General features: G+C 37.4%; 1 protein-coding gene across 4 annotated transcripts in view; it reads right to left on the reverse strand.

The window, feature by feature from the left end:
* The window catches only part of RCOR3 (REST corepressor 3), a 57,293-nt gene that overhangs the window by 24,607 nt on the left and 16,564 nt on the right, over positions 1-16,122 (reverse strand). For all 4 annotated transcript variants that reach the window (XM_039230082.1, XM_039230081.1, XM_039230085.1 and 1 more), the window contains 3 exons: positions 15,549-15,673; positions 14,698-14,776; positions 2,938-3,156 (listed from right to left, as the gene is read on the reverse strand). In XM_039230082.1, the coding sequence (XP_039086013.1) occupies positions 2,938-3,156; positions 14,698-14,776; positions 15,549-15,673 (423 nt within the window). The remainder of the gene's footprint in view (positions 1-2,937; positions 3,157-14,697; positions 14,777-15,548; positions 15,674-16,122) is intronic.

Consider the following 16,122-nt stretch of genomic DNA (forward strand, 5'->3'; position numbering starts at 1 on the left):
AAAATGAGCAAATTAGAGGATTCTAGATGCTGGTGAGGATGTGGAGAAATGGGCACCCTCCTACACTGTTGGTGGGAATGTAAACTGGTGCAGCCCCTCTGGAAAACAGTGTGGAGGTTCCTCAGAAATTAACAATAGAACTCCCTTATGACCCAGCAATAGCACTGCTAGGAATTTACCCAAGGGATACAGGAGTGCTGATGCATAGGGGCACATGTACCCCAATGTTCATAGCAGCAGTCTCAACAATAGCCAAAACATGGAAAAAGCCTAAGTTTCCAACAACTGATGAATGGATCAAGAAGATGTGGTTTATCTATACCATGGAATACTACATGGCAATGAGAAACAATGAAATCTGGCCATGTGTAGCAACATGGATGGACCTTGAGGGTGTTATGCTGAGCGAAATAAGTCAGGCAGAGAAGGACAGATATCATATGTTTGCACATATAGGAGGATTAGGAGGAACTTAACGGAGGACCATGGGTGAGAAGAAGGGGAAAAATAGTGGGGGAGAGGGAGGGAGGCAAACCATGAGAGACTCTTGAATGCCGAGAACAAACAGGGCAGATGGGGTGGGGGGAAGTGGTAGGGGGATGATGGGCATGGAGAAGGGCATTGTGGGGATGAGCACTGGGTGTTATATGGAAACCAACTTGACAATAAACTATTAAAAAAATTTTTGTAATTAAAAAAAAAAGAGAAGGAGTGATGTGGTTTGGGAGATGGGAGTCTTATATACATACATTCACTGTTCAATTAAAGACTAAGCATTCAGTCAAAAACATACCTAAACCAAAGAGTCCAATGTCATAACAGTTAAGGGAAGGGAATTCCAAGAAGGAAGAAGTAGTTGTCAGTATCAAATATTATTGAGCAGTAATAGATTCAAGAGAAATAACAACCAAGAAGAGAGCATGAGACCTGGCAACTTAATAAATAAATAAACTTGAGATTGCTTTTGCAGTGGCAGAATTAGGATAGTGTATGGGGCAGAAATTAGATTGAGAAGGATGAGAGAATATGTGATGGTAAGAAAGCAGAGGAAACTAATATGGTAGATATTTACTCAAGAAGTTTGTTGGACAAGAAAAGAGAAATATAAGAGCAGTCTGGGTAAATAATGAGGGTCAAGAGATAGAGAAATCTCACTGTTTGGGATACAGAAAAGCGATCTTGCTCACACGCTCTACTGCTCAAGATTCTTACATGTTATATAAAGTGGTATAATATTAACACCAAGGATGTATATTATAATACTTAAGCAAGGAAGATATGGTAAGTTGAGGATGCATACTGTAATTCCTTAGGCAACTATTAAAAAATGTAGATATAGTTGAAAAATGTAAGATCATATTACACTTCTCTTTAAAATCCTTCAGTGGTTTCCTAACTCAAAATTAATTTTAAGGTTTGTTTGTTTGTTTGTTTTTTACATCTTTATTTTTAAGAGAGAGAGACAGCACAAGCAGGGAAGGGGAAGAGAGAGGGAGACACAGAATCCAAAGCAGGCTCCAGGTTCTGAGCTGTCAGCATAGAGTCCGATGCAGGGCTTGAACTCATGAACCGTGAGATCATGACCTGAGCCGAGATCGGACACTTAACCAACTAAGGTGCCCCACAATTTTAAATTTCTTAACATGATCTTATAAATTCCTGTCTGCCTGTGCTGTCACCTACTAAAGGCAAGTAGAAATTAATGAAGAGCTTTAAGAGGAATGATTGTGATCATACCAGTATTTTAAGAAGATAACACTGACAACAACGTATAACATGGAGCTGCAGAGAAGTGGATAGTAAGGACAATCAACAGGACAGTTATGGTCAGATAAGAGGTGGTAAGGGCCAGAACAAAGGTAGTAGTGATGGGATTAAAAATGAGAGGAATGATTTAAAGAAAGTTTCTCAGATAAGACTTACACAGCTTGGTTACCACTTGGATTTGTGTGTATTGGAGGATATGATAATGGCAAGGGATAAATCAAAGATGATTCTCATGTTTCAGCAGACAGGAAACAGAAAAAAATCTTTACAGGAGAGTCAGATGCCTAGCAGGCAGCTAGAATATAGCAATGTACAGCCTGGGAGAAAAGTCACAGCCCGAGAGGTAGATTCAGCTGTCACTGGCATTTGGTGTAGGCTTGGCTGATACAGACCAAGAAAGTACAGACTTGGAAGAGTACCTAGATCTAAGGGATAGGGAAAACAACAGAAACAAATAAAAAGAGGAAAAGGTGACTGAGGAAGGCCAGAGACCTAATGACAACCACTAACTGAGTACATACTATGTGCCAGGGACTGTTGGAAGCATTGTTATATATATGTAATGAATATAATTCTTCCCAAGCATCAGATTATTATCCAATTTCAAGATGAGAAAATGGACTTATGAAGAGTGAAACCGCTCCCCTAAGGTTACACAGGAAGTAGATGATGTAGCTGGCATTAAAATTTAGGTTCACTGACCCTATATCCTCACTCTTAACCATGAGTGACCTAATTATGATAAGAATACATTTATAATACCTCGGCAGCTACCACGGATAATAATGAGGAGGAGGAGAGAGCAGCCATTACTCACTGAGCATTCAAAACGTGCCAGACACTGCTCAACAACCTACACATAAAAACTCAAACAATTCCCAATAACTTGCAAGAGAAGTATGATTATTATCCCCAACTTCACAGATATAAAATTGAAGCTCAGAGAGTCCAGTATTTCCCAATATCACAGGGCTAACAGGTAGTGATGCTGGTATTCAAATTTAGAATAGACAGAGGCATCTTTGAATTTGGAAACAAAGTAAATTTTAAAGAATGAAACTTATGTGAACAGCTAGCTGAGAAAATCTGCCAAGACCTTAAGTTTACTGAGGTTTTAAAAGGGGATAAACAAAATGAACAGAATCACCACAAATGATTTTTATGAAATACCTGACGTTTTAAAGAGATCAGCTCCATGTCCAGTTGTCGCAGGATGGTGTTGGCTGCATTGGGACTACAGGAAACCGCTACCACATCCTCCTGGGTTAAGTACATGCCCTTTGGGGGACGGCACTTGGAGCGCTGAGAGTGATGGCGGTGTTGTAAACTCTGATACTCTCTCCTTCCCAGCCCAATCTTGCTGGTTTGGACAGGCTGCTCAGTATTGCCCTAGAAGAATAAAGGTACAATAATAGGTTATTTCGTTTTCATGCACATATAAGCTGAAAACAGTCTATTACTAGAAGTATCTGCTGCACTAAGGACACCTAAAAAATACTTCTAACCCATTACATCACATACAAGTACAAACACAGATAAACACGCAGCACTTATCAACTGGGGGGAAATAAGCATACAACATAACGCATCTTTGACCAATCCACTCAATGAAATGCTTGGTTTCTAGCCCAGAGGACTATAGAGGACTATGAACAAATGAAAATATAAGTTGGATTCTAAACTATTCTTGTTTGCTTCAAGACAGAATATATTTTCCCTCAGCAATAAAAGGCCAAAAAACAAACAAAAAACAAAAACAAAAAAACCCAGCAATAACTTATTAAGTGCAAAAGTTTTTTAAGAAACTAAAAAGAAGCAAATAAAGAATTATGACAAGTGGGGGACGGGGGGAGATGGGCATGGAGGAGGGCACTTGTGGGGATGAGCACTGGGTGTTATATGGAAACCAACTTGACAATAAACTATTTGTAAGAAAAAAAAAGAATTATGACAAGTGGCTGATATTTTATTCTCACTTTAGAGTTGTTGAAAGAGAACTATGCCTCTAAAGATTAAAAAGGACACAGAATTATCTTTTCATTTTTTAAAATGCTTATTTTTGAGAGACGGAGGGAGAGAGCGTGCGTGAGCACGAGTGAGGGAGGGGCAGAGAGTGAGGGAGACACAGAATCTGAAGCAGGCTCTAAGTTCTGAGCTGTCAGTACAGAGACCAATGCAGGGCTCGAACTCATGAACAATGAGATTGTGACCTGAGCTGAAATTGGACCCTTAACCGACTAAGCCACCCAGGTGCCCCGACCCAGAATTATCTTAATCTTGACATTTTTAAACTCTAAATCTATTTATCTGTGAATAAAATATGATGTAAATTTGTATTTTGGAAGAAGTTAAGATGGGCCTAATAATAATGAACATGAACTGTTAAGTAGGATTTCATTATTACTTTAAATATTCTTAAAGTATGATATAAAAATACAATGTTATTCTGTGCTTCTGAGACAGGAATCCATTTGAAACTGAATATTAGGTTGAAGGGCAACCTAATTTCAACTGAACAGATGTAATACTCCAATTCTTTAGAAAAGGAACCCAAGGGGATAAGTGAGTATGCAGCGGCTGACACTTGCCTAATGCCCATGCTTCAATGGGCAACAAGTATCTCCCATTGGGGGGCGCCTGTGTGGCTTAGTCAGTTAAGGGTCGGACTTCAGCTCAGGTAATGATCTCATGGTTTGTGACTTGAGCCCCAATCAGGCTATGTGTTCTTGGTGTAGACCCTGTTTTGGATCCTCTGTGTCCCTCTCTCTCTGCCTCTCTGTCATACACTTTCTCTCTCTCTCAAAAATAAACAAAGTACCTCAGATTGGTAGGGCCTTCAGACATTTAGCAAAACAAATGCAAAGGTGTCTCTACAAGAATGCATTTATTTATTTTTTCCTAAAGTGTATGCACACATGGGGGAAGGGCAGAGAAAGGGAGAGAGAGAGAGAATCCCAAGTGAGCTCTGCGCTTGTGGAGCTGGATCCCGTGAATCATGAGATCATGACCTGAGCCAAAACCAAGAGTTAGATGCTTAACCAAATGAGCCACCCGGGCGCCCCTTAGAAGAATGAATTTTAAACCCACGTCTAAAAAATTTTCCACAAGTATGTTCCAAGGAAAATGAGCTCCCAACCACAAACTGATGAACAAGTCCCATGAGTGACATAGTAGAAAAACAATTCGATCTGCAAAGATTGAAAATATTAGAATTACTGGATAAGAGAATACAATAAATATGTTACATGTACATAAAGAAATAAATGACAGAATTGAAAATATGGAACATTCTTTTATGAGTCTATCAAAACTGACTAAGCAGATATGCAAAAGAACCAAATAGAACACCTAGAAATAAACAGTATAAAGAAGATTAGAAACTCAGTGGATGAGTTACTCAGCAGATTAGACAGAGCTCAGAAGAACAGCAGTGACTGTACACGGTAAAAAATGACCATAATGCAGTACAGAAATATGGAAAGACAAAAAGATGGAAAATGAGATGGTTAAGAGCCATGTGAAAGTCCATTGTTTCTAAAAGGATTCCCAAAGGAAAGGATAGAGAGAATGAGGAAGTCGCAATATTCAAAGAAGCAACCAGTGAGAATTTTACAGAACTTATGACATAGGATTCAGGAAATACAATAAATCCAATACAAGTTTACAAAAAAATGATGACAAAAAACATCACACCCAAAAAACAACTCCACACTCAGATATATTAGAGTGAAACACCATTAAAGACAAAGTAGAGAGGTGCCTGGGTGGCTCAGTCAGTTAAGCATCCGACTTCAGCTCAGGTCATGATCTCACAGTGTGACTTTGAGCCCCACATCAGGCTCTGCACTGGTGGTACAGAGCCTGCTTGGGATTCTCTCTCTGCCCTCCCCCACCTCGCACACGTGCACATGTTCTCTCTCTCAAAATAAATAAACTTTCAAAAAAAAAAAAAAAAAAGACAAAGAAGAGACCATAAAAGCAGAGAAAAAGAAAAGACAAATTACCTCCAAAGGAATGATAATTAGCCTGACAGCAGACTTCTCTGCAGCAACAATAGAAATTGGAAAGCAGTAGAATATTATCTTCAAATGGTTAACTGTCAACCTAGGAGTCTAATCCCAGCAAAACTAGGGTTTCAAGAGCAAGGGAGAAATAGACACTATGGGCATACCAAAACTAACTGGGTTTATAAGTAACAGATTCTCCCTAATTTAACTTGTAGAAGATGCATATATTTCTGGAAAAGGGGAAATGTTTTTTGAAGAAAGATCTAAAATTCAAGAAAGAATAATGAGTAAGTTTTAAACGTGTGTAAATATAAAAAGGAATGACTATATGAGATTTTGAAAAACAAGACGTAACTTAGACAAAAATAGCATATAAATCAAGAGGGTAGTGCCTAAAGTCAAAGCATTCTAAGGGCCTTGTATTAATCAGAAAGTCATTAACTTAGACTTTAAGTTAAATATGCAGGAGAATGTCTGGGTGTCTCAGTTGGTTAAGCATTTGACTCTTGGTCTCAGCCCAGGTCTTGATCTCAGCACTGGGCTCCTTGCTGGGCATGGAGCCTATTTCAAAAAACAAAAACCAAAAAAGCCTCCACTAAGTTAAAGATGCAGGAAAATTTTCCAGGGAACACAAATAAGAATAGAAATATAGAAACATCCCAAACTAGCAGAGAGTCAGGAATTGGAGTCTTAATGCAAAAATAAAATAAAATAAAAGCCATGAAGGAGGAGAAAGAAAACTAGAATACACATAAATTGGTGATTTGCAGATGACACAGTTGAAATGCTGAAAGAAAATAATAAAGATATACCAGGTAAATACTTAATAAATGAAAGATACCTGACAAAATATTCTTTAAAGCAGAACACATTACAAGAGATGAAAGGGTCATTACATATTGATAAACAGTTCAATTCAACAGTAAGATAAAGCAATTCTAGTCTCCTATGCACCCAACAATAGCTTCAAAATATAAAATATCACAAAAAGTCATTTCTCAATTAATTGATCAGTAAGCAGATAACAAAAACCATGCTAGCAAGGAGGCAAGCAGTAAGAGAACATGGACTTCAAGCACAGAACTGACAAGCTACAAGTAACAGACACAGACAGAATCCTATAATCAAAAGAGTATATATTCTTCTTAAGAACAAAAGGAAAAAAATTTATGAAAATTCTGTATTCGAAGCCTGGAGGTTTCAAAACATGTCATCAAAATCCTCAACATTCCAGTCCCTGAGAAGTGGGGATCTATATCCTCTCCCCTTGATTCTGGATCAACTTCAACAACTCACTTATAACCCACAGAAGTGATGCTGAATAACTTCTAAGGCTAGGCCAGAAATGGCTGGGTAGTTTCCACTTAGTGCTTTTGGGATTAATGCTTTGGAGAAAACTAGCCCATGGTGAAAAGCCAGATAACTCAGATCACTCATGGACCATCAAGCTAGAGAGGAATGCCAGCTGACAGCTAGCATTTCAACTACCAGTCATGTGAGCAAGTTGAAAACCTTCAATTATATTCTAGTTGATGTTGAAACATAAAGACAATTCTCTCCAAAATTAGGAATAAGGTAAAAATATTTATCATAATATTCTTTTCAGAATAATAATGGTGAATCTTTTTTTTTTTTTTACAAGTAGTTTATTGACAAATTAGTTTCCATATAATAATAATGGTGAATCTAACCAGTTCAATAAGGGAAGAAATTAAAAGGTAGGTAAGAATTCAAAAGAAATAAAATTGCTATTATTTTCAGATAACATAAATCCCTTCGTAGGAAATGTAAACTTATCTACAAATAAATTACACAGAAGTTGCATTTCTCCCTATATGTGTATCCCCACTTCTCTTCCTTATGTAGATTCAAAGGAATACCTAATAGGGCTTTTCTAGGAATTGTGACACTTCAAGAGCAAAGGTCCAAGAACTTACTATTTTTTTGTTTTTTTAGTTTAGTTTTGAGAGAGAGATTGAGATCATGCACAAAAGTAGGGTAAGGGCAGAAAGAGAGAGAGAGAGAAGGGCACAGAGGATCTGAACACCAAGCAGTGGGACTTAACCTATCAGCTAACAAGACTTATTATAAAGATACAGTAATTAAGACATTGTGGGACTGACAGGGAGCAGAACAGATAGCAATGTATATACAAAAACCTCATATATGATAAAGCTGACACTGCAGACCAGTTAAGAGATAAACTCATTTCTGGGGCGCCTGGGTGGCTTAGTCGGTTAAGCGTCCGACTTTCACTTAGGTCGTGATCTCGCGGTTCGTGGGTTCGAGCCCCGCGTCGGGCTCTGTGCTGACTGCCAGCTCAGAGCCTGGAGCCTGTTTCAGAGTCTGTGTCTCTCTCTCTCTCTGACCCTCCCCTGCTCACGCTGTCTCTCTCTCTCTCTCTCTCTCTCCTAGAAATAAATAAAAATATTAAAAAAGAGATAAGCTCATTTCCCTATTAGAAAAAAATAAAAATGGATTTCTACCTCACAACATGAACAAAACTAAATTACTGACAGATCAAGGACTTAAGAGTAAAAAGCAAAACTTTAAAGCTTAAAATATAAAAGAACATTGAAACTTGAATATTTACATGCTTCTGATGAAATAGGTGTTCACCAAAACATGTAAAGAGAGTTAAAACATAAACTACAAACTGCTAAAAGATATTGCAACACACTTAACTAAAGGATTAGTAGTATCCAAAATACATAAAGAATTCAATAGGAAAGAAAACTTTTATGCATTCTGTCTTAAGGAAAAAGATAAAAACCCAATAGAAAAGAATGTAACAATCAAACAAGCAAACACATACAGTATTTTTTAAAAAAGACATGATAATAAGAAAATATTCAGCACCATTAGTAATGTGATGAAATTGAGAAGACGATACCAATTTATATTTCCATATCTAAACATTTTAAAAGTGACTATATCACATATCAGCAAGAAAGTGGCTAATAAGTACCTTATGGCCCAAAAGAAGTACAACTGAACTTTGAACAGTGTAGGGATGGGTGCACTGACCTTCCTTGTAGTCCAAAATCTGTATGCAACCTTTAACTCCCCAAAACTTAACTACTAATAGCCTACTGTTGACCAGAGCCTTATTGACAATTAACACATTTTTCTGTATGTTGTTTTTATTATATACTGCATTCTTACAATAAACTTGACTAGAGGGGCGCCTGGGTGGCTCAGTTGGTTAAGCGTCCAACTTCAGCTCAGGTCATGATCTCACGGTTTGTGGGTTCGAGCCCCACGTCGGGCTCTGAGCTGACAGCTAGCTCAGAGCCTGGAGCCTGTTTCAGATTCTGTGTCTCCCTCTCTCTCTCTGACCCTCCCCTGCTCACACTGTCTCTCTCTCTCTCAGAAATAAATAAAATATTAAAAATAAATAAATAAATAAACTTGACTAAAAAAAAGAAAATGTTATGAAGAAATTTTTAAGGAAAAGAAAATAAACTTATAGTACCGTATTTATTGAAAACATCTGCATGTAAACGGACCCACAGTGTTCAAAACCCATGCTGTTCAAGGGCTGACTGTACATCAAATGTGGAAAATGATTTGCCATTACCCAGTAAAGTTGACCAGGGTTATACTATAGAATAATTCCATTCCAAACACTGCTAGGGTATTATTTACTCAATAAGTCACTGGTGACATTTTGGTGGGAAAAATCTATGCTGTGCATTTCAGGAGGTCTGGCTGGCATGCCTTTCCCACCACATGCCAGGGGTGCTCTAAAATCATCGTAATAACGAAAACCCCTCTATAATTTCTAACTGCCCCTTATGGGTACAATACTAAACCTACTAAACCTGAGAAGCTCTGTCCCAAAAGAAATCTTTTTTTTTTTTTAATTTTTAAAATGTTTATTTATTTTTTGACAGAGAAAGAGAGGGAGGGAGGGAGGAGCAGAGACAGAGGGAGACACAGAATCTGAAGCAGGCTCCAGGCTCTGAGCTGTCAGCAGAGAGCCCCACACAGGGCTCAAACCCATGACATCATGACCTGGGCCGAAGTCAGATGCTCAAGTGACTGAGCCACCCAGGTGCCCCAAGAACTTATATTTGTATATCCAGGATACATTCTTATCAGTATTGTTCACAATGATACAAAACTGTAAATGATGTCCATTGATAAGAAATGGGTAAGTTGTGGCATATGCACATAATTGGAACACTGTAACACAGCAATGAAAATAAACTTAAAGAACATGTTGGACCACAACAAAATGCAAGTAGCTGAAAAATATATACAATATGATTCCATTTAAATACAGTTTGAAATGGACAAAACTAAATGACAGTTGGTCAGAAATAGGCACACATGTGATAAAACTATGAAGAAAAGGGAAGTGAGTAATTGATAGAAGTTCAGGATTGGGTTCCATTTTCAGGATAGAGGTTCCCTCCGGAGAGAAGTGAGAGGGGTACAATTAAGGAAACATATCCACAGGACTTCTACTCCCAGGGCTCAGTGACAGAGACATTGAATGTCTGTTTTATTCTTCTTTAAACTCTATATATTCTATGATAATATAAAGTTTACAATTTTTAAGTTTATAAAAACCTTTCTACATAATGCATCAACAACATGCAGATCTGTGTGAATGGCAATAATATATTAACATTCCTGCCTGTGTCCTTATCATTTGTGAGAGAGCAGAGAAATGAATGAAACTGCTGATATACAGTTCCTACCCTGGACCACAACCCTGTGATGTTTCCTTTCACTTTTTTAATTTATACTCTCCTCATGCTAATAGTATGAGATCACAGGCAAACAAAAGACCAAATGCATATGTATCGTCTCACAAAGCAGGATAAAACAGTATTCCACATACATACATTCTCTACTCAAATCCCTAATCTCTCGCATTTGTACAGTAAATAATAAGTTCATAATGTGTATTCTCATTCATTATAAAAATTTGACAGAATGCTTACTATGTACCAGGCCCTATAGATAGATATGATTCTTGCTCTTAAAGTGCTTATCACACAGGTATGGGCAGGCAGAAGAGGGGAGACTTTAAGTAAACAAGTATCACTCACCTTAATGAGTACTGCAATAGACTTATTAAAGAAAAATAAGGAGGTAGTCAATTCAAGCTAAGGTACAGGAGACTTCATAAAGAAGTTATATCTTATAGAGTCATGAGGAATCTCTGAGGCAGATTGGGGAACAAAGAGAATTCCAGAAAAAAAGAGAACCAACATAACCACAGGACAAAAGCCAGGGAACTAAAAGACTTACTAAAACACTGCTAGTAATTTGAAATATGTGAAGTGGGATAGAGAATGCCTCACTAGAGAGCTTTGTGTTTTATCCTAATCCTACAAAGCCACGGAAATGTTGCAAGCAGTCAATTTGGTTTTCAAAAAATTGCTTCAGTAACAGGGTTAAAGAACAGACTGGAAGGGGTGGCGTGGAGACTCTGGAGGCAAGGAGAGAAGACAGAACATTCCAATAATTCAGAGAAGCGATGAAAACCTGAAAATAAGGCATCTGCATACAACATAAAGAAAAGGATAACATTCATACTTGAGAGAAAAAAATAAAAACAATGACAAAACAAACAGAATTGAGGAAGTATATAATAGTATAAAATAGTAACTGAAAAAAAGTCACTAAATTAAGACACAACAGTTTAAAAAGTAGACAAGAATTATGGAATCATGTTATAAAAATCAAAGAACAGATTTTCAGGAAGAAGAGAGGGATCAGTAACTTGAAATGATACAGAAAGCACAAGTAGAATACAATGAACAATCAATCACTGGACATGGCAAGTTAGGTCACTGATGATCTCTGTCACTATTTTCAGTGAAGTGAAAAGAGAGCAGCCCGACTGAAGCAAAGTCAAGAGTGAAGAAGTACTAAGGAGAAGAGTTTCTTCTAGACTGGTAGAGTAATAGTTACACTTTTCTATTATTTTTTATTTGAGAGAAAGAGAGAGAGAAAGGGAGAGAAAGAGAGGGAGAAAGGGAGAGAAAGAGAGGGAGAAAGAACACACAAGCAGGGGAGAAGGGCAGGAGAGAGAGAGAATCTGAAGCGGGCTCCTTGCTCACTGTAGAGCCTGACATGGGGCTCAGTCACGGTGGGGGGCTCAATCTCATAACTGCAAAATTGTGACCTGAGTCGAAATCAAGAGTTAGATGCAAAAAAAAAAAAAGAGTTAGACACTTAACCGAGTCACCCAGGTACCCTAAGATAGTTATGCTTTTAAACAGAAGACCTGTATATATTTTTGAGCTGCAATGAAAAGGCTGAAGGGCATGTGGGTGGCTCAGTTGGTTGAGCAACAGACTTCAGCTCAGGTCATGATCTCACAGTTTGTGAGTTCGAGCTTCACATTACGCTCTGTGCTGACAGCTCAGAGCTTGGAGCCTGCTTCAGATTCTGTGTCTCCCTCTCTCTCTGCCCCTTTTCTGCTCACACTCTCTCTCTCTCTCTCAAAAATAAACACTAAAAATTTAAAAAAAAAGAAAGAAGAAAAGGCTGAAAATATAGCATAGAGAGAGATAACTGATGGGAAAAGTCCTAGATATGCCATGAAGGGATAGACAGGATCAAACAAGCAATGGAATTATGCAGACCAAGGGAAGAAATCTTTGTTATTGTGAGAAAGAGGCATTCAGGCAGACTTCATTCAGTAAATGTTCCTGAGTATCATTTGAGATCTGTAACATTTTTTAAAAGTCTGATCACCTCAAATACTGGCAAAGAAGTGGACAATGAGTACTGTGTAAAGTGCTAGGAGATACAAGATACACAATGTTACTCAGTCCCTGACTTCAAAAACTTGACAGCTTAGTAGACACAATATAGTACTTTTAATGTTCTAAGTGTAACTACACTCAAACGAAAAAGGTGGTACAGTCGAGGTTAGGAGGAAGGGCTAGAATCTAAGGGAGCTCCAGCTTAATATTTTTCTCTGTGAAGTAGAAGGTGAAGTTATCTGACAACATTTTGGGGGGAGGGGAGAAGTGGTAGATGATATATAGAAAAACAGCAACTTTTATTCAAGATATATTATGTCCTGGGTACTGTAAGTGGTTCTATACATATTACCTCTCTGATTCCCAGAACAATTCTCTTATTTTTACTTTTCCAATGGAAAAACTGGAGCCTTAGAGGTTAAAAACAGAGAGGCATTAAGGACTACACAGAGATTTGAAACTATTTTTTCTAAGTAGCAACAATTTACATGATTGTGCCATGTTCTCCTGCTGTGCCTCTCAGACCAAGAATAGCAACTAATGCAGCAGTGTGTGTTTACAGGGTAAGGGAAGGTATAGCAAAAGAATATGGAAATGGGAGTTAAAAGATACTAGGAAGAGAGCAATTTAAGTAGTTGATCCTTAGATCTATATAGCTCAGGGAAATAAGGCAGAGTTGGAAAAAAAAATTAAGGAATCAAATAATTTGAAAACATTTAGCAGTAGTGAGAAAATTAGTTAAATATCAAATTGAGGTAAGAGTAGGATTCTTAAATTGTCACTGATGAGAGTTTAAGATGACGGCAAGGGCCAGGATAGGCCATGGCAGTGAGTTCCTTAAGAGGAATGGGGGTCATTAAATAGGATGAGGTCACATTCTGTCTCCCAATTTCGATAATCATTATTCCACAACTGTCTACACCTCACAATCCTTTACTTTCATATTGAAATTTTTTTCATATGTTTTAATATTTTTATAATTACGTAATTTCTTGCTTTTATAAATGAGTATGTATATCAATTTAGCCTTTGCTTAGAGACTTTAAACCATCTTTATTATCATTTTGAGGAATATGGGAGCTTTTCTAGTCGGGGATTCTTCCAGATCTTCCTTTGAGGCAGGCTTTTATTTTCACTACTGTCAGTATACCACTATTACAGGTAGTCCCCAATTTATGATGGTGCCAGTTACAATTTTCAACTTTATGATGGTGTGAAAGCCACAGGCATTCAACAGAAACTGGGCTTCAAATTTTCCTCTTCTACCGAGCTACCTGTAGTACGATGCTCCCTCGTGATGCTGGGCAGTGGCACTGAGCTGCAACTCCCAGCCAGCCACGTGATCACGAGGAGAAACAACCGATTCACTGACAACCATTCTATTTTGTACTTCCGGTACAGTATTCAATTACATGAAACATTCAACATTATAAAATAGGCTCTGTACTAGATGATTTTGCCCAACTGTAGGCTAATATATGTTCTGAGTGTGTTTGAGGTAGGCTAGGCTAAGTGATACTGTTCGCTAGATTCGGTATATTAAATGCATTTTTCACTTCAATATTTTCAATTTATGATGAGTTTATTGGGATGTAACCCTAGATCTGTAATTTCTAATTTGCTATAACATGGAACAAAGAGTATTTTCAAGAAAAACTGTGTAACAAAACCAGAAAGCATAATTCTATGCTATACTATACTTATACTATATCATCTGAGGGTGGTTTTATTTCTTTTCTATGGATTAAAGATGAGGGATTGTGGCCAGGCTTTTATACTTCTGAGTGGATCAGATAATCTAATAATTTTATTTACTTACTTTAAGAGAGAGAGAGTACACAGAGGAGGGGAAGAGAGAGGGACAGAGACTCCCAAGCAGGCTCTTCGCTGTCAGTGTGGCGCCCAATGCAAGGTTCGGTCTTACCACCAGGAGATCATGATCTGAGCCAAAACTAAGAGTGGGACGCTTAACTGACTGAGCCACCCAGGTGTCTCCACCCTCAACAATTATTTAAACTATTGGCTAACTGGGAGTTCTAGATAATACCTTTTTTTTTTCAAAAACCTCTAACACTGAAATTTACTACTTCTATGCCATTACATAAAAATGTTTTTCTTAACATGAAGTACGATTCATTCTTTTTTGCATGGATTTGTAGAACAACTATAAGCATTCTAATGATCATCATTACCTCTTTCTTGGCTTCTTTTTTTGGATCATAATCACTGTCGTTTCCATCCATTGGGTGTGTTTCTTCCACATCATCATCACTGAGAAGAAACAAAGATTAGTAAAGTTAATTCTGTTTTTATTCTATTCCAGGGCTCCTATCAAATTGCAATATACCTTGCCAATCATTTCACTACATATTCCCCAGCAAAACAAGAGTTGTCCTTGGGAAGATGAGCTTCTATAATTTAAATTTCTGTAGTATTTGGAAACATTTATCCTTTTGGGCACATATAATCATTTTAGCAAACATTTCTACCTAAAAAACAGAGACTCAATAGGAAAAATATTTAGGAAGTGTATTACTGGGAAAGAGAACAAGTATATTAATTTGGTATAATACTTACTATTTCAGTTCTCCGGTTGGAGGATAAAGACAAACACCAGGAAACAACAAGATTTGATAGCACCAGAAAGATGCAGTTACAATAATGTGGACTTCAGTTACGCAGGTAACTGTACTCAGGCAATTGTGGAAAGACCATGTTTAGAGAATATATTTCTTAATATATTCTAAATATACATATTGGATATAGCAATACTAAAAGTAAGCCATCGTAAGTACAGTTAAACACAGCTCAAAATATAACTCAGTTGCAAGTTTGCTGGCTATGACTAACAGTGAAAGAGATGCAGAAAGTTCTTGCTCTTAAGATTTCTGATCACTCAACTCTTCCTGTCAGAGCAGAAACATGAATGGAAGATTTTAAAAAGTATTTACAAGGTGTTGTGATAATTTTTCTGCTTTAGGAAATGTAAGCAGTCCAATACAGTGTCCCTAACAATATAACTATATAAAAGCATCCAACCTACCTGTCACCCTGATTATGTCTATTGGCTAGTTTACGAGCCTGGCGATCCATCAAGCTTGTCCTAGATCGCGTTTTTTTCCAGGAATAGTAATACTTTACAAGGCTAGCAATTGTCTTATCTGGAAGCTTGAAAAAAAATCATGTCAGTATCAGCAAATTTAATTCATAAACTGATTAACAGAATGAATAATATTCCTGATATTATTGTTTGATACTTAAAGATATAGGTGAAAAATATTTTCATGGGTACCTTTATGAATTATAGAACTAAAGAGTGCTGTTACAGTTACAGGAAACCATCACACCTGTGTCATTGACATTTCTGAATGACTATTCCTATTTGTTCTGAGGGGGTGGGGAGAGAAGAATGTCACAAACTAACATGGCAACAATGCACCTGGATGTCCCTAGCACAATGTTAGCATTTGATACACAGTTTCCTTAAAAAGTCACATTTCCCTCCTTAGTAAACTGTAATTTTTAAATTGATACAGAATTAACATACCAGGAAATTCACCCATCTAAAGTGTACAATTCAGTGGTTTCTAGCATATTTGCTAAGTTATGCCATGATT

Source organism: Hyaena hyaena, unplaced genomic scaffold, assembly GCF_003009895.1.
Source record: "Hyaena hyaena isolate Hyena2069 unplaced genomic scaffold, ASM300989v1 scaffold_43, whole genome shotgun sequence".
NCBI lineage: Eukaryota > Metazoa > Chordata > Mammalia > Carnivora > Hyaenidae > Hyaena > Hyaena hyaena.